The 24,013-nt window shown below is 35.8% G+C and overlaps 1 protein-coding gene across 18 annotated transcripts in view; it reads left to right on the forward strand.

Moving 5' to 3' along the window:
* Window positions 1–24,013, forward strand: part of ADGRL3 (adhesion G protein-coupled receptor L3) — a 497,188-nt gene that overhangs the window by 366,816 nt on the left and 106,359 nt on the right. For all 18 annotated transcript variants that reach the window (XM_047091224.1, XM_047091225.1, XM_047091226.1 and 15 more), the window contains 4 exons: window positions 7,513–7,696; window positions 8,615–8,737; window positions 15,393–15,601; window positions 16,606–16,782. In XM_047091224.1, the coding sequence (XP_046947180.1) occupies window positions 7,513–7,696; window positions 8,615–8,737; window positions 15,393–15,601; window positions 16,606–16,782 (693 nt within the window). The remainder of the gene's footprint in view (window positions 1–7,512; window positions 7,697–8,614; window positions 8,738–15,392; window positions 15,602–16,605; window positions 16,783–24,013) is intronic.

The raw sequence follows: 24,013 nt of genomic DNA on the forward strand, positions 1-24,013 counted from the left end.
GTTCTCTTTCACCTCCAGACCTATATGTACATGCTCTACCTTTTGCCTGTTTGGTCCATGTTGAATTTAAACTTGGAATTGTACTTCACAGAGCCTTTTCGATACAGTGCTTGAACACTGTTTCCACTATGTTAATGTTTGCCATGTTTGTACTTGTGTAATTAACTGCCCTCACTATATTGTCATCACTTTTAAGGACAGGAGAACATCTGACTTTCTTGCAGCATCTCAAATGAAGGTACTTAGTTAATATTTGGTGAATAAATGTTGAGTTAGCAAGACGTTTGAATCAAGTTTATAGCTCTACTTACCTTCTATAACACAATATAGATTTGACAGCATTCGATCATTTAATTCTAAATTAGATTTTTAAATAGTACAATAAATTACAGTTTGCTAAAAGCAATACATTTTTAAGCAACAAGGGATGTCTTAAAGAGGCAGTCTTTTCTATGAAATTTTAGTTTCATCTTGTTCTACTGTTAAGGGCTCTTATTACTATATTAAGGTCAGTTGTGTTATATAATCTAATTTTAATTAAGACTTGAAAATGCCAACACTTCACTGTAATATAAAAGGGAATTCAGAGAATAGTAGTTTTTATATGCTTAATAATATTAAATGACAGTGATTGTAAAAAGAACCTTAGGTTTATTGATCAGATGTGTAAATATCAGTCACTCAACTTGACTTCTAATAAAAAAAAATCCAGCAAGTTAAAAACTGTTTTTGAAGACTCCTCTAACATTTGACCTTTAAAACTTTGATTTGAATCAATATATAAAGGTAGATTAGAATACAATGTGCCCTATTCAGCAACAATTTTAAACTTTTGCTCTATTTTATTTTATTCCCAACTGATAACTTTCATATCAACAAGTCAAAAATGAAGAATTAAAGAAAGTTTAATTTTTAAAAGTATAAATCGGTATAAACTATATTATGTATTATATATGTAATTATATATTGTATGTTTTATAATATATGTCATATATTATATAATATTATATACACACACATATATAGTTAGAAAGCAGGGGATAGGAGCAATGAACACATTTAATTCTCTTTGTCTGCATATCCTGAGATTTATACATGAAGAAAAATATTTAAACATAACTGTATATATAATACATGAGAATAAAATAGCAATGTTCAGCATAATGATTACAGTATATATTGGCAAAGAAATACTATATTCAGGAGAACACATCAAAAAACAAAGATATGAAAGTAAAGAGTAAAATAAAATTTCAGATTACTGGAGAGTTTGTCAAAAGTTTGTCAGCAATTTATTACCTTAAATTTATGCACTAAGAGGGAATAATTGCTCTTAACTTTGTAATGGGCTGCCTAATGATAATTTGCATATTTATAAATGTTTGTTCTACTGTAATACAAAATAACTTTTAAAAATAATGAGTAAACTTAATATAGAATTCCTTTTCTATTCTGGTTTTTTTCTTGGGGGGGGCAGGAGGCATCTTCATAATTCTGCTTTCAATTCATCCTTTGATATGTTTTCAGAGAAAATTTTCTAAAAATAGATATCTAAACATATAGCTCCTTTGTTAAAAATACTTAGTGGCTTAATATTTTCTATGCAGTAAAGCCCAAACTTCTATCATACTGAATGAAGACCTTCTAAGATCTGACTTGTACCTACCATTTCTCCCATCACGCTCACCTTGTCACACTCTCTTTCCAGGCACCACACACTTTCCTCATCCCAAACTCAACACATTCCCTGCCTCCCTACCGCTTTAGTTTTGTTCTAATCATTAACTTGCTTATTATGTTCTTTAGCCTCAAATTTCCTCATCATAATCAAGGAAAGTTTATTCATCTTTTAGTCTCTAACTCAAAATCAAACACCTTCTGGGATCTTTTCTTGTTCTTCCTGTGTAAGAATTCATTACTTTTTGTCCCATATGCTGTGAGTTTTTAGCTCTATTTTGTGCGTACCTTCTGCCTTGGAGTGTAGACAAACTGAAGGCTGACTCTGTTTTTCTTCTCTTTCCTAACCTCTTCCAACAGTGACTTCCCTAGTTGTTTGCATATCATACATACTTAATAGGACCTCATTGCATTACATTGAAAGTGCACTTTGGTATACTTAAAAACATTTTGGAAAGCTGTTTTGTAGAATATATTGTTGTTATGCATAGTGGATTGCATTTACTACAATAACCTGTGGTTCTGCTTTTCTCCTTTTGAACTCTGATTGTCTTCTTAATTCTCTCTAATTCAGCCTGTCTTCCTTCCAAATCATGTGATGATATCTGAGCACTTTATACCCTCAGAACACCTCTTGGGAGACATGGCAAAAAGTTATAGAACTAGATGTTTTCATTTTCCTATTATATATAAGGTCATTAATGATTTTGCTCAATGAGCACTTATTGAGTACCGCAAATATCTCAAGGCACTAAAATTTACTTTGGGAAAACACCAGTGAACACAGTCTCTCGCTATGAACATTGTAATCTAGTGAGAAAGCCAGACCACAAGTATGGATAGTTATAGTCAAGGTGAATAAGTACTAAAATGGGAACCCATTATGACACTGAATCTCTAAATGGTAAGGATACAGATAACATTGGCTCGTTCCTAAGGTTTTTTTCCTTTGTACTTACGTATCTTTTGCTCTTATAAAACCAATACCTTCAGAGATTATTTTTTCCTGCTAGCATGAAAATGGAGAAACTCACTTAAGTTTGAATCTTCACTGGATGGCAGTCATTCAGCAAAAAGTTATTGAACACTTCTATGCCACACAGTTTTGGCACTTCTAAATGACATAGAGTTGCTGCCTTCATGAGGCATACCTTTTCTTGAGTGAGAGATCTAAATTAGTCATGTGGATAAGTAACTAAGATAAATATTTTATATACTTTAGGTAATGATACATGATACAGAGAAAACAAAACAGATAACAGATTTACAGGTAGGGGGATTCTCCCTAAGTATGCTGATAATGGAAGAACTCTTTGTACTTGAGCTAAAACCTAAAAAGAGCTTATGATTAAAAAGCCTATCTTCAGACAAATGCAATGGTGGTAAAGTAATATATCTTTTTACAAAGCATTCATTCTATTTGGATCTTTGGTGGTTTTCAAGTGAAGAGAGAGGGGTCACTAAGTTCTCCAGGTGATTTTGCTTTCCTAGTTTGAGATTAACTCCCCACTCTTGAGTAAGAAGTGCCATTGACATGTTTCTCATCACTGATGCTAGGCTATTTCACAAGCAGGAACTCTTGGAATAATGACAAAAGTTGTTACTAGAGAGATATATAGCTGGTTTTCCCCCAAATTTTTCACAGTAGTTATAGCAATTAAGTAAATGCTTCCTTTTGAAATAGTATGATCATACACTTCATAACATTTTTTAGCAAACATACTACAATTATATGCTATGAGTAAAACTAGTCAAATGAATTTGTTTAAGATCTGAATTTTATGATTGGTGGTCCAATAATGGTGTGTAATGCAAATGTGTATCCAGAAGGATATGGGATGCCCATGATCCTGGGGTGAGTTCAAGTGACTTTTACACTTTCTAATTTATTTTTGGTTTTTAGAAACAGTCAAAAGTCACTTTAGAGTCTATCCATAAACTATACAACTGTATAATAAGAGTAATATCTAATAGTCAAAAGCCCCTGACTACCCCTCATGTTGGAACATAATGAGATTTACTTTCTTGTGTAGTTCTCACTTTGTTGACTGGTTAGAAAACATAAATATGTTCAAAGACACACGGAAATTTAGTGACTATTAGAATGCAAATTTCCAGTGCTGTCTCCTATCCAGTTTCTAGTGTTTTACAAAAAATAATAAAGTGAGTTAGCATTTTGTTTCTGACAAGTACATTTTTTATTAAATTTACTTTTCTGAATTTTAGATTATTTCAGTCTGTACCTGTCAAAACCATTAGGTGATTTTTTTTCCTCCCAGATCAAATCATTTTTTTGAGAATATAAATTTAAGATAAATGCAAGACCAAGCATATTTTCTTCCAAACTTATCATATAAATTTTAGATTAGAAAAATATAGCAGAAAAAGAGAAATCGGTGAGAGCTGTTGGACATTAAGTGATGTCCCAGTACCTTACTTTAATCAAATTTATTGTACATTCCCTGTTTAATTTTGGTTCTAAGCATAGGTAAGCTCATTTCCTTGTAACCAAATAAAATGAAAGTCAATATGTTTGTAAGGAGATGTTGTTGAACTGATGAAAGCAGTGCAAATAACTAGTTTGACCAAACACACACACACACACACACACACACACACACACACACACACACTGACCTCATGTTATCATTTGTGGATAAAATATACAAATGCAGAAATGTATAAGGAAAACAAAATATAGATATTCTTTTGTCACTGAAGAGTTGTGACTATTTAATTGGCATCATTAAACTGGTAACAGGGACATATCAGCAAACTTTGGAAAGTTTAAACACTGTATTACACTAGCAGAAAACAGGACAGTTTTTTCAAACCTCTAAAATACACATTATGAATTATTTAATACACATGTTCCTGTACTCTCCTATTCTTCACAGCTTAAGGTGGCATCGTCTTACAGCAGTTAAGTAGTGAAACAGTTTATGAAGATTGCATTGTAGAAGTTATTCCTTACAGATCTCACTTCAGAACGGATATTTTGTAATTATCAGATAGGACATGTGCTTCATTCAGTGAACACCCCCCTCCTCCCAAACTTGATTTGGATATCCAATGAAAGTCAATGTAAGATTATACCTTAAGCACGTGTTATCAGCCAGGCAACATAAATGCATTTATATTGCCAAGCAATATAAAATGGTTATATCATCATCTCTAATTTACAGATGAGGTACAGACAAGTTAAGTAACTTGCTCAACATCACACAGCTAGTAAGTGGCACAGTCCAAGTACAAACTCAGGAGATGTGGTTCCAAATCCCATACTCCAGTTTAACACTACAGGATTCTGTCTCCCAATCCTTGTGTTGCCATTTCCTTAAATTTACACTTAAGCAGTCACAATAGATGCTTTTTAAAGAAGAATGAATAAATATTAGATTTGTGTCTTAACCCATCCAGGTTTTAGGACTATATGTTATGTCTCCCACTTCTACAGTAAACTTGGAAATCATTTGGGCTGTAATAGAAAGCTTCCTTAAAGATTATCTTATTTGGGAAGTTGCAACGGTACTTAAAATTTGTAACTATAGGGGCGCCTGGGTGGCGCAGTCGGTTGAGCGTCCGACTTCAGCCAGGTCACGATCTCGCGGTCCGTGAGTTCGAGCCCCGCGTCGGGCTCTGGGCTGATGGCTCAGAGCCTGGAGCCTGTTTCTGATTCTGTGTCTCCCTCTCTCTCTGCCCCTCGCCTGTTCATGCTCTGTCTCTCTCTGTCCCAAAAATAAATAAACGTTGAAAAAAAAAAATTAAAAAAAAAATTTGTAACTATAAAAAATACTGCACTACATACATTTTTTGGGTGCAAAACGAAGATACATTAGTAAGGGGTGCCTTTGGTTTATTACCCATTCAAACATGGTATTTTACCTAAAGCAGTCTGTTGTAAATGGGTAGCCTTTAGAACATTTTCAGAGTTGACTACAGTTGTTTGTTTTTCTTGTTTTTATTGTCTTTTTTCCTCCTTTTGCATTTTTTGAAATTTAAAAGAAATAAAAACAATAAAGGGTGGAGCAGAAATACTGCATTTATCCCTAGTAAAATTTTCCCTGAGGTAAGGTTTAAATTAATCAGTGTAAGTTGTTAAATGATGTTAAAATGCTGCTCCTTAAAGAGCAGGCATACTTTCTGTTGCATGTGGGGTTTTCAGAGCATTTCCAATGAGTTCAAAGGATCATCTAATCACAGAAAGAATACTGCTTTGCACTTGAGAGATCGAGGTTCTCTGGCTTCTGAAGATACCTAAACTTTTTTTGTTCATTTATTTCCTATGTGGCACCTCCTTTTTGCATATCCTGTTGGCATTATCCCTATGGAGGACGTCCTGAAAAGCAGATCGTTTTGTTGTGATCGGAAATGCTTTTGTCTGACTTCTAGGTCATGCTTTAAACTCAGAACACATGACAAAACTAAATGACAGAACTATGTCAAAACGCCCAGTCATTAAACCCATGAGAGATTTTTTTGGTGTTCTTTTGCTAGTTTTTTTGTTTTAAATGATGCATAATATTCAAGTTGCGAGTGGGACTATTTTAAATAAACGTCCAGTGATGTTGCTTTTTGGCCAGAACTTGGAATCGCGGGGGGAAAATATCAAGAAAAAACAACTCTTATCAAAAGGCAAATTAGTTTTTGAAGCTGGTGTTAATTGGCAGCCAAGGTGTTTCATTATAAAGCTGAATTTTTAACAGTTGTTACTTGGTTACTATGAAAACACCAGCCAGAAGAAAACACTGCAGTGTAATGGATATTTCTTCAATCTCTCCTAATCCTTCTTCCAGTGTGTCAGTAACATGAGTCTTGTTTTAAAACACCCATGCGCTCTGTAGAAAGTGCCTGTGTTGGCCGTTTATTCAAGTTTATTTCACGATTAGATACATATTTCATAATCAACGGTATCAGGGATGATCACTTTAAAACTGCAGGTTTTATATTTTTCTATTTTGCAATTCTCCATTTGAATGAAACCTTAGGAAGACCTTATTGGGAGAACTTTTTTTTTTTTTTTCCTTTGTAACCTAGAGCATAAAGCTAACCACAGGAAATATATAAATTGTAACTAGGGAGATGATTCTTTTGGATGAAGCAATGAGAACTCTGGTGCTTTATCTCTGTGGGTACCTACTGCTGGTTTTTTTTAAAAGGAAAACACCTAAGGGCTACAGGTAGCAATTTCCAACTGTTTACTCCCCTCCCTAACAGTAAACAGCATGAAGAAGGTTTTTCTTCACACATAACATATCCAAAGCCCCTGGGAGTATGTATGCTTTGATATATTTTTTTCCCATTCTGACATTTTACCAGCTGGTTAAGAAAAAAATTTCTTTGCTCAGTGAGTCCTCAACCTATAGGCAACTAATTCTTATATTGTCCTGTCTATAGTCATCCCTTTCATCTGTTGTATTCAGCATGTAGTTTTATGGTGATGTATAGAAAAAAAATCTTTTTTTTTTTCTGTGGGTAATATGATAAAAGTGTTGGTTTCAATTACTTGCCAACAGTTCCCCAGCCAAATAATTTAATTATGTGATTATAGTCTTATTGAAGCCTTTGCTATTGATTCTAAGAAGCAAGCACAGATCTATTTGTTGTCCTTCAAAACAAAAGCTGATTTTTCTCTTGCCTTGCAGTCTCAGCTAGGGTTTTAACAGAAAAAAAATAATGAATGCTTCTGCTGCAGCATGTCACAGGGGAGGCTGGGACAATACTGAACTCATGCACACCGCTGATCCTTGCTTGCTGAGCAACATGTACACCTGGATTTCTGACAGCTCTGTGAGTTCACTAGAGACCTCTGTCATTCTGTTCATCCTCTTGTAGGCAATGGTCGAGACAGTTAACAACCTCCTCCAGCCACAAGCCTCAAATGCATGGAGAGACCTGACTACAAGTGATCAACTACGTGCAGCGACCATGTTGCTTGACACTGTGGAGGAAAGCGCTTTTGTGCTGGCTGATAACCTTTTGAAGACTGACATTGTCAGGGAGAACACAGACAATATTCGTAAGTGGCCTTTGTTATACAGAAGGGCCAGAGACCCTTGTACAGCAGAAGAGAGAAAAGAAAAAAATTCTGTGGTAGCCCAGATATTATGAGTGATTTTTATTTCAGTGGAGATCAGTGATTCTTTTCTATAATTGGAAGGATATCACCTGCCATTGGCTTAAAAGGGTCCTCATAATCATGTATGTTACCCTCCTTAGGACATTCCAATATTGGATATATTAACCTGAGATCAATCACAGTGAGGTCCTTTGCTTTGTATGTCTGAATGTATCTATGCATGTATTTGTGCTATTTAAAGTTTTATCCTCCTAATACAGTGCTTATGGGTCACTTCAGTTATAATAAGAATGTCTCTGAATTATATACTATAAAGAAATCAGTCATTTAAGTGAAGGTGATAAAACCATTTTTTGTAATTGTGTTATTGGCTCATAAGGAGTGTAAATCTATTTTTATTGTGCATAAGGATGTAGCTGACAGTTTTATTTCAGAAGATTTGATAAAGCTGTTTCAAGCTTATTAGATTTAAAGACACATCAATTTTGATATCATAGTGCAGCTCTAGATTATAAAAATATTTTTACTTAATTCACAAGATAAAGATACATTTTGAAAATAAACTTAATGTAAATGATGAAGTATAAGAATTTGAGCTTGAATTTTAAATTTTAGGCTTTATAATTGATACATTTGTATTCTTATTTACCTGATTTTAATAGCTTAGTTTGCTTTACTTTAAAATACTAAAGAAATACTTTCTAAATGAAACATTGAAGTACTATAAATTTTGACTACTATAAATTAATAGAACATTAATTCCAGTGTTTTGATTTCAGAAATATTTTAGTGATTTAGGAAGTTATCTTAGCTTTGGTGCATTTCTCAGTGAAGACTGATAACTCTTTCCATTAACAGAATTGGAAGTTGCAAGGCTGAGCACAGAAGGAAACTTAGAAGACCTAAAATTTCCAGAAAACATGGGTCATGGAAGCACTATCCAGCTTTCCGCAAATACTCTAAAACAAAATGGTCGAAACGGTAGGTTAGCGTTTGTTTGTTAAGCATGATGAAATTGAACTTATCATCAATGCCTTGTTTCTTGGCTTGGGAGTTTATATCTGCTATCCAAAAGCTCTCCTCTCATTCAACTATTGTCTTTCTCCTCTTATCTTCTGCACCAGCAACACTGCAATGTACATGTCCACAAAATTCTCAGTCAGATTTGGAAATTGTTCTGTTCCTTTTCAGTTGGAGTAAAATGTCAGACACTTGAAACTGAGGAGAATTAATGACCAACAAAATCCAGATATCTGACTTTTTTCTTCAAGGGAGTAACTCCCCCGAGTTGACAGATTTAGTTTATAAAATTTTTAATGGAAATTTTAATTCCAATTTTAAAATTGTATGTCTTTTTTTCCTTATTCACTTATTTTTGAAAGTGTTTCTATGATTTTTCTTTGCAACACATACAGAAAATTTAACTGTGAGAAGATGACTTTGGGGGTGCCTGGGTGGCTCAGTCAGTTGAGCCTCCAACTTCGGCTCCAGTTCATGATCTCACAGTCTATCAGCGCAGAGCCTATTTCAGATCTTCTATCTCCCTCTCTCTGCCCCTCCCCCACTCACTCTAACTAAACAAACAAACAAACAAACTTAAAAAAAAAAAAGATGACCTCAGGAAAAGGAATTGGTAAATGTAGGTCAGTTTAATACTAGAGTAAATGCACTGAATGTAATTAGAATTAAACTCATTGAGAACTAAACTGTGAAAAAAAATTTAAATATAAAATAAACCCAGAGAAAATATGTCTCAAGTGTCACTAGTATTAAATTTTAAAATCATCCTTTTCACTACTATTAAATTTTTAAAAACATTCATTTTCTTTTTTTTTTTTAAGTTTATCGATTTATTTTGAGAGAGACAGAGACAGTGTGAGTGTGCGAAGGGCTGAAAGGGAGGGAGAGAGAGAGTCCCAAGCAGTCTCCTCCACACTGTCAGTGCAGAGCCCAACATGGGGCTCGAACCCACAAAACTCTGAGATCATGACCTGAGCAGAAACCAAGACTCCATCGCTTAACCGACTGAGCCACCCAGGCACCCCTAAAAACCATTCTTTTTACAAACTAAGTGAAATCCTCTGACCTATTAGGTGATAATGGGAAGATGGCCTCAGGTTGTAGCAACCAACTCAGAGCTGGTGTTTCATAGTGTCAGGTGAGGGGTTAAAAAAAAAAAAAAAAGAATAATACCAAGAAAAACAAAATATGGCTGTTGTCAGCTGAACACAATTATTTTTTAAGTGTTGGAAATGTTATAAGACTAAGCACATAAATTGTTCTATTGCTAACCTGACTATGTGAATTTTGAGGCAGCAATCAGATTTTCTGTGGAGCAAAGTCATATTTCTACATTAGCTTTCTAACTGGTTTCCCTCCCTCCACTCTTTCCACCCCCCAATAGGATATCCTGTTCAGGATCTTCCTGAAATGTAAATCTGACCAGTTCTCTTCCAGTTACACTCAGAATGAAATCAGATAATTTCACTAGGACACCATGGGCTCATCCCCTTTTTCCTGCCTCATCTGTCCCATTTTATGTCTGTTTTTCACATGCTGTCTATGATCCAGTCTATTCTTGATTCTTTTTTTTTAATTGAGATATAAGTGACATATAACTTTATATTAGTTTCAGGTATACAATACAATGATTCGATATTTGTAGATAGTGTGAAACTATCACAACAATAAGTATAGTTTAATAAGTATATTTATCGCCACATATAGTTACAACATTTTTTCTTGTGATGAGAACTTCTAAGATTTACCCTCTTAGCCACTTTCAAAATATAAAATACAGTATTATTCACCGTGGTCACAATGCTATATATCCCCATGACGACATTTATTTTATAACTTGAAGTTTGTACTTTTTGACCTTTTCACCCATTTTGCCTACCCACCAACCCCCTGCCTGTGGCAACCACCAGTCTGTTCTCTGTTTCTATGAATTTACTTTGTTTGTTTTGTTATTTTTAAGATTCCACCTATATGTGAGATCATACAGTATTTGTCTTTCCCTATCTGACATATTTTCACTTAGCATAATGCCCTCAAGGTCCATCCATGTTATCACAAATGACAAGATTTCATTCTTTTTAATGGCTGAATAATATTTCATTTTCTTTACCCATTCATTCATCAATGGACACTTAGGTTGTTTACATATCTTAGCTCTTATAAATAATGCTGCAATGAATGTGGAGTACAGAAATCTTTTTGAGTTAGTGTTTTTGTTTCCTTCAGGTAAAAGCCCAGAAGTGTAATTACTGGATCATATGGTAGATCTATTTTTCATTGGCGGGGGGGGTGGGGAGGGGGCTTCCATAGTGTTTTCCATAATGGCTGCACCAATTTATATCCCCACCAACAGTGCACAAGGATTCTCTTGTCTAGTCATGATTCTGTTTTTTGAATACCAAGAGTATTTCTGTGTATGATTTTTGCATTTTGATTTTTCTTCCTAGAATGCAATTTATACATTTTTTTTACTTAGAAGCTTCTCTATCATTTACTGCTCAGTATAAATCTTGCCTCTTTAGGAAGGGAAGTTTTTCTCTGTCTCCCTGAGGGTCTACCACTCTTTCCTTTTTTAAAATTTAATTTTTTTTCAAATTTTAATTCAAATTCTAGTTAGTTAACATACAGTGAAATATTGGTTTCAAGAGTAGAATTCAGTGGTGCATTGCTTACATATAACACCCAGTGCTCATCATAACAAGTGGCGCCCTCCTTAAAACCCATCACCCACCTGGCACATCCCCCCCCACCTCCCTCCATCAACCCTCAGTTTGTTTTTCTATCATTAAGAGTCTCTTATGATTTGTTTCCCTTGCTCGCTCTCGTTTTTTCTCTCCCTTGTATTTATCTGTTTTCTTTTATTTTTTATTTTATTATTTTTTAATGTTTATTTATTCTTGAGGGAGAGAGAGACAGAGTGTGAGTGGGAGAGGGGCAGAGAGAGAGGGAGACACAGAATCTGTAGCAGGCTCCAGGCTCCAGGCCTGAGCGAGAGCTCAGAGATCATGACCTGATCTGACATTGGATGCTTAACCGACTGAGCCACCCAGGCTCCCCTGTTTTATTTTTTAATTTCCACATGTGAGTGAAATCATATGGTATTTGTCTTTCTCTGACTTATTTTGCTTGGCATAATACATTCAAGCTCCCTCCATGTCATTGCAAATGGCAAGATTTCATTCTTTTTGATGGCTGGGTAATATTCCATCAAATTATAGCTGGGTAATATACACATACATACATACATACCACATCTTTTTTATCCATTTATCATTTGGGCATTTTGGCATTACTTTTTCATAATTGCTCTTTTCCTATTAACCATTTTATGCCAATACGTCTTCATAGCAGTTATTCACTTACTATTCATAGTAGTTATTCACTTACTATGCATAGCAGTTATTCACTTACTATTATATGAAACTTTATTATTATTCTTTTTAAGTTGCCCATCTATCATCTGACTTGCCCTCTAGAGAGTAAGCTCCATGAGAACAGGGACCTTTTCTTACCCGTTCACTGATGTAACCCTAGTGCTTGGCACATGGATAAACTTCTAAGAATTTATCAAGTAAGTGTGTGAGCTTTCAGATATAAAGCTAATGACAATTAAAATATGACTATATCAGGGGATACCTGGGTGGCTCAGTCAGTTAAGTGTCTGACTTCGGGTCAGGTCATGATCTAGTGATTTGTGAGTTCAAGTCCTGTGTCCAGCTCTGCGCTGACAGCTCAGAGCCTGGAGCCTGCTTCGGATTCTGTGTCTCGCCTTCTCTCTGCTCCTCCCATGCTCATGCTGTGTCTGTGTTTCTCAATAATAAATAAACATTAAGCAAATTTTTTTAAAAATATGACTATATTAGTCATATTATGTTTTGTGCTCATTTATTTACTAAAGTAATGTGTGCATGTGAGTGTGTGTGTGCGTGTGTGTGTGTGTGTGTGTGTGTGTGTGTTTGCATGTTTTAGGTCACATTTAAGCACTAATTTTGGAGTGGAGAATCTGTAACAATTATATGTGACCAAATGCATTGGTAAAACAAGGCAAATGTGCATATGACACTGGCCCACAGGTGGAAATTGATAGGAATTATCAGCCAGTATATACCAGTTAAAATAAAAGTTGTTACTGTCAACAAGAAAAATACATAGATGTTCTTAAGTATAGCCTTGCAAAATTTAGTATTTTTGTTTTGGATCTAGAGAAAAACCAAAATTTAATGCTGTGTTATAACAGACCGGAAGCATTTAATGAATTACTGTTGTTTGCTAAATACTGGATTAACAGATATGGGTTGGAAGTTTAAGAAGTCCCCTTTTCTTTATGGAGCTCTTATCATAATCTCTTTGCTGAATTACTGAAAGGATAATAGATATTTCATGGAATCAGAATGCTAGAGAATCAGGCCCAGAAAACATACAAGAGCAAGGAGGCTGACAGCAGTCTGTATCATCACACAGAATCATTGCTGTGAGATGTCACTGCTGCCACAGGTGACGCACAAGTGAAGGCTGTGTGCTGCTCCACTCCTGCTTCCTTGTGTCACCAGCTCCTCATCCAAAGTCAGAGACTAGTGCATCTGATGGAAGGCATCTAGCTGAGTTGCCCAGGGTAACCTCTTTGCAAGACAGGCTGGGAAAACAGATATACATCCATTTTGTGTCTATAAATCCCTAATAGTAGAGAATTTTCCAAACATGGGAGCACAGTGTAGATGTTGCACAGCCTTCTCCTTCCTCAAAAGAAATATATTAAAATTTATTTGTTTTTATTCTCATTTGACTCTAAGATTCAGGGATAAGGATGGAGATACCCTCATCTTAGTAACCACAGTAGTCAGGATAGTGCCTGGCACTTGGTGAACTGATATGAATTCATACTGGAACGAAGATGTAGGGATTGATTTATTTTAAGAAACAAATCCATATGGGGGTACCTGGGTGGCTCAGTCAGTTAAGCATTGAACTCTTGATTTCAGCTCAGATCATGATCTCAGTGTTCATGATATCAAGCCCCACATCGGGCTCTGCACTGACAGCACAGAGCCTGCTGGGGATTCTTCCTCTTCCTCTCTCTCTGTTGCACGCTTGTCCCTTGTTTGCATGCACACTCTCTCTCAAATATAAACATAAAAAAAAGAAAATGATACGATAAAAATATGTTAAAAGAAGGTTCATTTTACAGAAGATTGCATGGAAAGAAATAGTCATAAGGGAAAAGATGAGGTGGAAGGATGTATGGAGAAAGTGACCTTGAAAGAACATGGTAATTGAATTTTAATACAGATAAGGATTTTGAATTCTTGTTTGTTTTATTGCAATTGAGATAAAATTTACATACAATAAAATGCACATAGCTTAAGTATGCAGCTTGATGAATTTGATAATTGTATTTCTTCTGTCATATTACATAAAATAAGGTACAAATCTCTTCTATTACCTAGAAATTATTACCCCTTTCCAGTCTTCTTACCCTTTCTCCCCATCTGATGAAACTACTCTCTTCTCACTCTTGTCTCTATAGACAGATTTTGCCTGTTCTTAGACTTCATACAACTGGCATCAGATAGAATGTACTCTTTTCTGTCTGTATTCTTTAACTGAACGTAATATTTCGGGGATTCTGTCATCATGCTCTAATAGTAGTTTGTTCTTTGCTCTATCAGGCATTCTTTATTGATGCATAGTATAATGCATTATATTAATATGCCATCATTTATTTGTCTATTGATATATTTTTGTGTTATTTCCATTGGGGGAGTATTATGAATAAGAATGCTATTAACAATCTTATACAAGTTTTTTTTTCTTTGCCAATATATGTTTTCACTTATCTAGAAGGGGTAGATGTTTGACTTTGTAAGAAATCACCATTTTCCGAATAGTTGAAGCATTTTCCGTTTGCCTCAGCGGTGGCCAGGAGCTCCAGTTGTTCTACATCTTTATAAATATTAGTGTGATCGGTCATTTTGATTTTTAAAATTCCAGTGGGTATCAAATGGTATCTAAATGTGCTCCTTCATTTTTATTTCGATAATTATTAATGATGTTGATAATGTTTCATGATTTTTCTAACATATATGTTTATGTCTTTTGCCACTTTCATGCGTTATTTATTCTTTTTTTGTTGATCAGCAGAAATGCTATAGAGAGTCATGAGTTTCATATATATTATTGCTAATACTATATTTTGATAGACACATTTTTAAATTTCACAAAGTACAGCTTACCACTTTTTTTCTTTTATGGTTAATATTTTTGGGTCTATCCAAGTCATCCTTGCCTACTCCAAGATCACAAAGATCCTACATTTTGTTCCAGAGTCTTCATGGTTTTTATGTTGAGGTCTATGATCTGTAAGTTTTGAGTACGGAGTGAGGTAGGGATTGGCATTCATCTTTTGAAATACCAAAATGTAATTTTTTTCAGCATCATTTGACATTTCTTTTCTCATGAATGACTTGGCACTATAGTTAAAATGAATGTTTAATTTTGTTGTAAATAAGTACTGTGTGGATTTGATTATCATGTAATTAGCACTATCTAAGTTAAATGGGATGTACGAAATAATCAGAGTTTCTTCCCAACTTATAATTCACGTTTACATTTTTTTCAGGAGAAATTAGAGTGGCCTTTGTCCTGTATAACAACTTGGGTCCTTATTTGTCCACGGAGAATGCCAGCATGAAGTTGGGAACAGAGGCTATGTCCACCAATCATTCTGTTATTGTCAATTCCCCTGTTATTACAGCAGCAATAAACAAAGAGTTCAGCAATAAAGTTTATTTAGCTGATCCTGTGGTGTTCACTGTTAAACATATTAAGGTAAGAAAATGGCATGTTAAATTTAGCTATGTGCATTATTTGTATTTGTTACAGCATGAACATGAAGTATATTAATTTTCCCTCAATTTTTTTCTTATTATTCAACAGGTAAGCAATTCATTATGTATAAAATGACAGTGGTGATTTTTTTTTTCAGAAATGAAGGAGGATAGTAATTCTTTCATGTGTAAATGCTTCTGGTAAAAATATTTGTAGATGGCTTTATAAATGTGTCTCCATAATTAAAAAGAGCTAGCAATACATTTAGTGGAATTGGACATGACTTCATATATGATGTTACATGTAATTATGTCTTTATACATAGGTATATTTTTATGTATGTAGAAAGATTATATTGTAAATTGAACAAAGAATTCTGAAGACCATGTTTTCATGGTCATTGTTGATTGTTTAAATTCTTTATAATGTACACTACTTTGAAATTAGTTGAAGGCATTCGGAGACATTGATACTAGTATTCCATCAATATTAATTTTTTAAAAAGTAAACTTACCTCTACTCAGAGGAAATAAACAACATATATTCAAATTTGCTTAGGCTTGATGAGGCCCACTTACTTTAAAAACACTGGTATACATATGTTTTCACTCTTACGTGGATCCTGAGAAACTTAACAGAAACCCTTGGGGGAGGGGAAGGAAAAAAAAAAGAGGTTAGAGTGGGAGAGAGCCAAAGCATAAGAGACTCTTAAAAACTGAGAACAAACTGAGGGTTGATGGGGGGTGGGAGGAAGGGGAGGGTGGGTGATGAGTATTGAAGAGGGCATCTTTTGGGATGAGCACTGGGTGTTGTATGGAAACCAATTTGACAATAAATTTCATATATTAAAAAAAAAGAAAAAAAAACAAAAAACACTGGTATACATCTCCATAAAAGTTGGAACAGAGGATGAACTTGTGTTAAATGTAAAGAAAAATGCCTATCTAATTTACGTGATCATAAAGTAGTTATTGGCTTTATTGATTTTTTTTTTTTCCCTGTAGCAGTCCGAGGAGAATTTCAACCCTAACTGTTCATTTTGGAGCTATTCCAAGCGCACAATGACAGGTTACTGGTCAACACAAGGCTGTCGGCTCCTAACAACAAATAAGACACATACTACATGCTCTTGTAACCACTTAACCAATTTTGCAGTACTGATGGCACATGTGGAAGTTAAGGTAAGATATATACCATAAAATAAAGATGTCTAAGCATATGGTCAGGATACCATTGTAAAAAGCCCTAACTCCACAGACCAGTCTTACTCAAAGATTTTCCACTTTTCTAGTAATTCTATAAAGAAACTCTCTATGGTTCAACCCATATCCTCCTGGATGATTCAAAGAAGCCTTTTTTTGTTCTATTATCAACATAGTTTATAAAATTGAAGTTCACTTATAAAATAAAATTGTGCTTATAAAATTCCCCTTAGTCTCATCTGCTCTTACTTTGTACAAATAAATGAGATCTCATGAACAAAACAAACTAGGACCCCCAGGATCTGGTAGGTTGGAAACTAACAAGCTATGCATAGGATTAAATATGCCAAAATGACTCTTGGGAAAACAGCCATTAGCACAATAAAAAATGCCTGGCAATGCAAAGGGCTTAGCAAATTCTAATATAATGTAGTGAGTTTTGTCCATTCGAGAAAACCCTATTCTAAGGAAAAATCCAGGTGATAGGTAGTTTCCAAAGTCAAAAACATAGCTAAGTTGGCTGTATCAGTCTCCTCCCGGCATGATGTTGGCTGCCATAGGAAACATGAAGAGGATTTAATTTCAGATATACTTAGGACATAAAAATACAAAGAGTTTATTAGCTTGGTTATAGAGATTGATGGGTTAGTACCAAGAAAGTATATACTTACAGTTTCTCTTCTCATCTCCCTGATGTCAATAAAAAGAGAGGAAGGATTACTCTCCAACATGTTTTCAAAGATAAAAACTGTGGCAAAGGTTTTATCTACTTGATGTCATTTTTCCAAATGATTTCATCCAAAATATTCTTTGACACTGTTGAATTTAGAGATAGTATGGATATCCCAGAAGGAGACCCAATCCAAACCCTGTTAGCATCTTAAAAGTAAATTACCTTAGCTGTGTCAGCACTGTTGAAATTTTGATCTTTAAAGGACTACATGCGCTATTTTGTCAGAGTGTCACAAATTGATCTAGTTTAAGCAAGACTGGCTATACCAACAAATGTTAGATTTAAACCTGAAATGTGTGAGTGTGGCTCTGGGATTCTATTTGTCCATTTAGGGAATAAATTCAAACACAAAATGGATCTTATTTGAAACAATAAAAAATATCATTTTTTGTTCAAGGCTTTGTATAGCAACATCTCCTCAACCCATTATGCAAGAATTCGGACGATGACAATTATTGTAGGTCAATAAGAGATAATATAAATGCAAAATATTTTCCCTTAGCTGTTAGTCAGACACCCTAGATGTCTTGGTTTTCAGTACCATAGTCTCATGATTGCCAGTCAGCATCATTTTGATCTCACAGCATGCTTTTGGCACTTGAAAAACAGAAAACAAGCAGTTTGAACAACACTACAAGTCCCAAAGAAATACACTAACCAAACTTACATTAGACTAATTTCTAAAATAGAACACCAATTTATCTGTGCACAGTGAGAAATACAGCAGCCAGTTGGAATAGATATTTGTTGTTCGCTTGTCCGTCACTTTCTAACTCCACAGGAAAATATATGAAGGAAACGAAATTCATTGGGTAGTTTTGTTTGATGAGCTTGGGAAGAGAGCAAGAGGAATTGAGTAATCTCCTAGCAGTTGCCATTAAGCTGTGGTACCCTGATGCATGGGTACCCCGATTCCTTCCAGACTCCACATGTGCACCATACATGCTGCCCTTACCTATCATCTACGTTATCTTTGCTGTTTATATGGAACTTTTTTTTTAAATCAACATTTTGAACACTTAAGTAAAGGTATTGACATGTTGGCTGCTACACAGGAAGCTCCCAGTAATTGTAAGTTCCTCTTTCCCATCTGCCAGAGATAATTTTTGCTCCAGCATTCCACGGAAGCTTCTGGCCATCAAGAAACTCACATTTTTGATGGGGAGAGGGAAGTAGGCAAGGGAAGAGAAGTGAAGGTGCAGTCATAATTTTGATAAGTATTGTAAATGAGATTTCCACTGTGATTTCATAATGCAGAGGAAGGTCATTTATTAAGGCAGGGCTGCTCAGAAAAGGTTTATCAAAAAATGATTCTGTTCTGAAGGATGAATAGGATGTATTTAGTAAGGCAACGTGAGGAGAATTTGCACTGACCGCATTCTTGCAACACTTTCTTCACTTTACCTTGCGTATACCCCTCCCTCTTGTTTCTTTCCTTCCTCAGTGGCTGGTCCTTCTTAGATTCCTTTGCTGGTCCCTCCTCATCTCTGTGACCTCTCATTGCTTCTCTGGCCCAAGTGGAATCTTAGATCTAGAATAGGCATTATCTGTTCTTTGTCCCTAGATGATCTCCTATACTCATATGGCTCTAAACATCGTATGATTCCCAGACTTTTATCTCCATTTTTTAACTCCAGACTCCTAGATTCAGCTGCTGACTTATTATATCCACTTAGGCTTCTAATAAGTGTCCTCATTCTAGAACTACACTTCTGTGTAGTTCTGCCCTTCCTGGTGTTCAAGCCCTAAGCCATGCACCATCCTTGATTTGTTTCTTTTCTTCATTCATACCGCACACCCACCCTATGAGCATATCCTGCAAGATCCAGGATCTGACAGATTCTCAGCATCTTTATCACTATCACCTAGGTTCTAGCCACTGTCATCTATCCTTCTGATTCTAGTTACACACCCTTCATTGGTCTCCCTGCTTGCCTCCATGCCCCCTCTTAAATTTATTCTCAGTATAGTTGCCAGAGGGGTACTCTTAAAATGTGAGTCAGACCTCACTCTTGTCTGATTCATTCTCAAAAATCAGTTCTGTAATCCCTTCAAAATGCAAATCATGTACTTCATATCTTTGGTTGAATTTGAATGACTCCTTATCTCAATAAGAGCAAATCCCAAATTCTGGCCTCTTTAGCATCTCTTGACCTTTTTTCCTACTACTCTGCCTCTTGCTCACTTGGCTTCACAGACCTCCTTGCCTTCCACAAACACATCAGGTATTATTAGTTAGACCTGAAAGTCCGCCCCCTCCTCTTACCCCCCAAACAGCCACATAGCCAACTTCCTCAACTCCTTTAAGTCTCTATTTCACTGTCACCTTTTAAAGAGGCTCACCCTGTCCACACTATTTAAAATTTCAGATTCCCTACCCGCCCCCCACCAAATACTCTGAGGAATAAATAAGGCAAAACAGTTCACTGACCTACAATTTGTAGTTTATCAAGTCGTAATTTATCAAGGGAAAGAAGGGCTAAACACTGATTTTTGAATGGGGTGGTAAGAGAGATTTCATATTTTTTTTCTTGAGAGAGTGGGGGAGAGTCAAATGAGAGAGTGAGAGAGAGTGTTAAGCAGCCTCCATGCCCAGCTCACCCAAATTGGAGCCCTATAGGGGACTCGATCTCACCACCAAGGGGCTAGATCTCACAGCTGTGAGATAATGATCTTAGCCAAAATCAAGAGTTGGACACTTAACTGACTGAGCCACCCAGGCACCCCGATTTTGTATTTTTAAAGAAGAAACAGTCAACTGAGTAAGTCTGAAGATCTAATTGGCCTTAATAAGCGATTCATGAATCAGGTAGTGTCCCATCTAACAAGTAGAGAGGAAATCTGATGATTTGTACAAAATACAAGGCTTTTATAGGAGAGGAGAGGACACGGAAGCTATTAGCAAAATAAAGTAAAGGACTGTTTCAGGCAAGGTCACCTTCCCTTGGGGGAAGGGCATGGATCTATTCAGGTGTAACGACCTCACCTTTGGGGGGTGGGGGTGGGGGTGGTAGAGGGCCTATGTGAGAGATTACCTCATGGGTACTAGCCAGAAAATTCCTGACTGGCTAAGAGTTACATTTCTTAGGGTAGGTTGAAACTGCAATTGGGGTTAGGTATTAAGCCCCAGTTTGGTGATTTAGCCTAAGTGATGCCATTTGGGGGTCTGTGGTTTCTTCAACAATAGCTGGGTCAATTGAGGCAGGTTAAAAAAGGAAGGAGCTGCTTCTACCATAGGGTGGCAATCTTGCTGGTTAATTATTTGTGAGTTTGCTTCTATTATCTATTGTCTATTCTTTAATAAGATTGTAATAAATGCTTTAAAATAAGGTTGACCATTTATATCACCTCTAGCTCCTTCCTCGACTCACATTGTAATTCTTTGAGAGATTAAAAAAACAAAAAACAAAAAACAAAACCTTCCGGGGCACCTGGGTGGCTCAGTTGGTTGAGTGTCAACTTCAGCTCAGGTCACAGACTCATGGTTGGAGCTCACATGGAGCTCGCTGCTGTCTGTGCAGAGCCTGCTTTGAATCTTCTGTCTCCCTCTCTCTCTGCCCCTTCCCCACTTGGGGGAGGCTCTCTCTCTCAAAAATATATAAATGTTGAAAATAAATAAAGAATAACAAAAAATTAAAAAAAACCTTTTTCCTGTCAGTTCAACTCAATATTGATTTTTATTATTTTTAAAAGTCTTTACTTTCCTTAGTTTGATGTTTGCATCTCTTTCTTCTTCTGTGTTTTGTGTATTGTCCCCACCCCAACTTCACTCCAGTCCAAGTATAAGCATTGATTTTGCTGTTTGAAATCATTGCATTTATTTCTTTATTTGGTAGTGATTCAAAATAGTGACAATTTAGAAAACTTTAGTGTCATATCATAGATTCTGTGTCAAATATTTTATAGTTAAACTTTTACTAGGCTCGAAGAAGATAGTTTTATGTTGCAAGTTTCAACGGTTGCTCCTGAAGGAAAGTACTTATTTTTTTAAAAAGAGTATTTTTATTTATTCTTTAAATGCCAAAATAAAAATTATTTTGAATTTAAGCAATGATTTTATTAGTGAAAAAATAAAATGCTTAGTTTATGATATTTAAGGTTATATACTTCTATTACCAAATTTTTATGCTCATTTTTTAAATTTTACCATATAAATTTTTTTTATTTTTTTAATTTTACCACTCAATATAGGATGATGGGACTGAGGGAGCGGTAGAGATTAAAAATCATAATTGGCATATAGTACTTTAAACTATGTGTTTATTTAAAGAAAAAAAAAACTAGAAGCTGATAGGTTGAATACCTTCCAAATACGGGATATTCCACAAAAAAGAAAATGGTCAAACATGTAAGACTTTGTTATATTACTTATCTTGAATAGTAACTTTATATTAAAAAATTGACAACCTTTTTGGAACCAAGAATTATTCTTGGATTTTCGTAGTGAACCATTTTATAATGATGTATTTCCTTCATAGGTTTATTAAAATTTGAAATTATTTCTTGGCTAGTATGCTGTTTTATTGTCTACCTGTCTCACTATACACTAGTGTGGTATTAAGGGCAGAGAGATGAAAGAGTCAGCCATGCAGATCATCTGGGGAAACACTGTTCCAGGTACATGGGACAAGAACAGTATCCTGAACCAAGGGTGATTCTGATGTGTTTGAGGAGCTTCAAGAAGAACAGTGTAGTGGGAGTGGAAAGAGTAAGAGAGAAAGTGTGTTAGTGGAAAAAGCCAAAGGGTCTAGAATGGAAGGTTTTATAGGACCTCAGAATGAATTTGGGTGCAGGTTTTACTCAAAGTACAATGGAAAGCTGCAGGAGAGTTTTGAGCATATGTTATATAAGTAATATATTAAATGGCTTATATCTACAAGTTTGAAATACATACGAAACTTCAGCCATACCCAGACCTTAAATGTTATATATACTTCCTTAAAGTGTGGGTTAGTTTTTACACTGAGGAATATATACTTTGCAAGATAGCTTATCTCTTTTAGTTCCTCTGAATTTTAAGTTCCTTGAAATCAGTTACTATATTTAGTCTGAAGTCCAACTTACCTAGAACTAAGTCTGTACCAATTTGTGATTTTCTAGAACTCATTACATTTTTGTCTAGGCATTAATTTGTCTAAGTTAATTTGTCCAAGAAGCAACACATCCCTTTTAGTTAATGAAAGAATGACAGCACCACCTTCCTCAGTGACCTACACCCCTCCCTCTGTACCAGACACTTGCAAACACACATCTTTTAATTTCCTAGGTCAGAGAGAATATTTACGATTTCATATCACTGTGAGCAGTAGGCAAGGGAGATATTTCAAAATATGAGTGAAATATCTCTCACCACCATGGCTCCCAGAGTACCACATGACCTCAACTCTAATGCTCCTTTGCATAAATAAGGAATGAAGAGTGCTGTCTCCCTGTCACTTCCCTCTAATCTACACTGGATCACCAATTGCCTACAGTCTTTTTTGTGTGACTTCTAATGAAGTTGCTCTAAAAGGGGGAAATTATTAGAAGAGGAAAATTTTATGGATTCTTCCCTCTATCTCTGTACAGGATAGGGAGGAAAAGAAGAAAGGTAACCTATCTGGTGATAGCAAGGAGGATACTTTTTTGCATATGTGTTTGAGAAGAGGAATTGGCAACTGGCCAGTGTCAAACTTCTTAAGTTTGTGAAAGGAGCAGGTACATCCAAAATTAGCTATTTATTGGGGCGACTGGGTGGCTCAGTCGGTTAAGCGTCCGACTTCCGCTCGGGTCATGATCTCAAGGTCTGTGAGTTCGAGCCCCACATCTGGCTCTGTGCTGACAGCTCAGAGCCTGGAGCCTGCTTCAGATTCTGTGTCTCCCTCTCTCTCTGCTCCTTCCCCGCTCATGCTCTGTCTCTCTCTTCTCAAAAATAAATAAACGTTAAAAAAATTTTTTTAATAAAAAAAACAAAATTAGCTATTTATAGAGAGAGAACAGCTGAAATTATGGATTTGAAGGAAAATAAACCATTAAAAATTCTTCTTTCTTTTTTCTTTAAGTTTATTTATTTATTTTGAGAGAAAGAACACAAGAGGGGGAGGGGCAGACAGGGAGAGAGAGAATGCCATCAGCACAGAGCCCAACACGGGGCTCTAACACAGGAACCCGGATCATTACCTGAGCCAAGATCAAGAATTGGACACTTGGGGCGCCTGGGTGGCGCAGTCGGTTAAGCGTCCGACATCAGCCAGGTCACGATCTCACGGTCCGTGAGTTCGAGCCCCGCGTCAGGCTCTGGGCTGATGGCTCAGAGCCTGGAGCCTGTTTCCGATTCTGTGTCTCCCTCTCTCTCTGCCCCTCCCCCGTTCATGCTGTGTCTCTCTCTGTCCCAAAAATAAATAAACGTTGAAAAAAAAAATTAAAAAAAAAAAAGAATTGGACACTTAACAGACTGAACCACTCAGGTGCCCTTGTTAAAAATTCTTCTATCACTTT

The sequence above is a fragment of the Lynx rufus genome, unplaced genomic scaffold (assembly GCF_022079265.1).
Source record: "Lynx rufus isolate CCGP_SWC_20201006 ecotype Redwood Valley unplaced genomic scaffold, mLynRuf1.p SCAF_3, whole genome shotgun sequence".
Taxonomy (NCBI): Eukaryota; Metazoa; Chordata; class Mammalia; order Carnivora; family Felidae; genus Lynx; species Lynx rufus.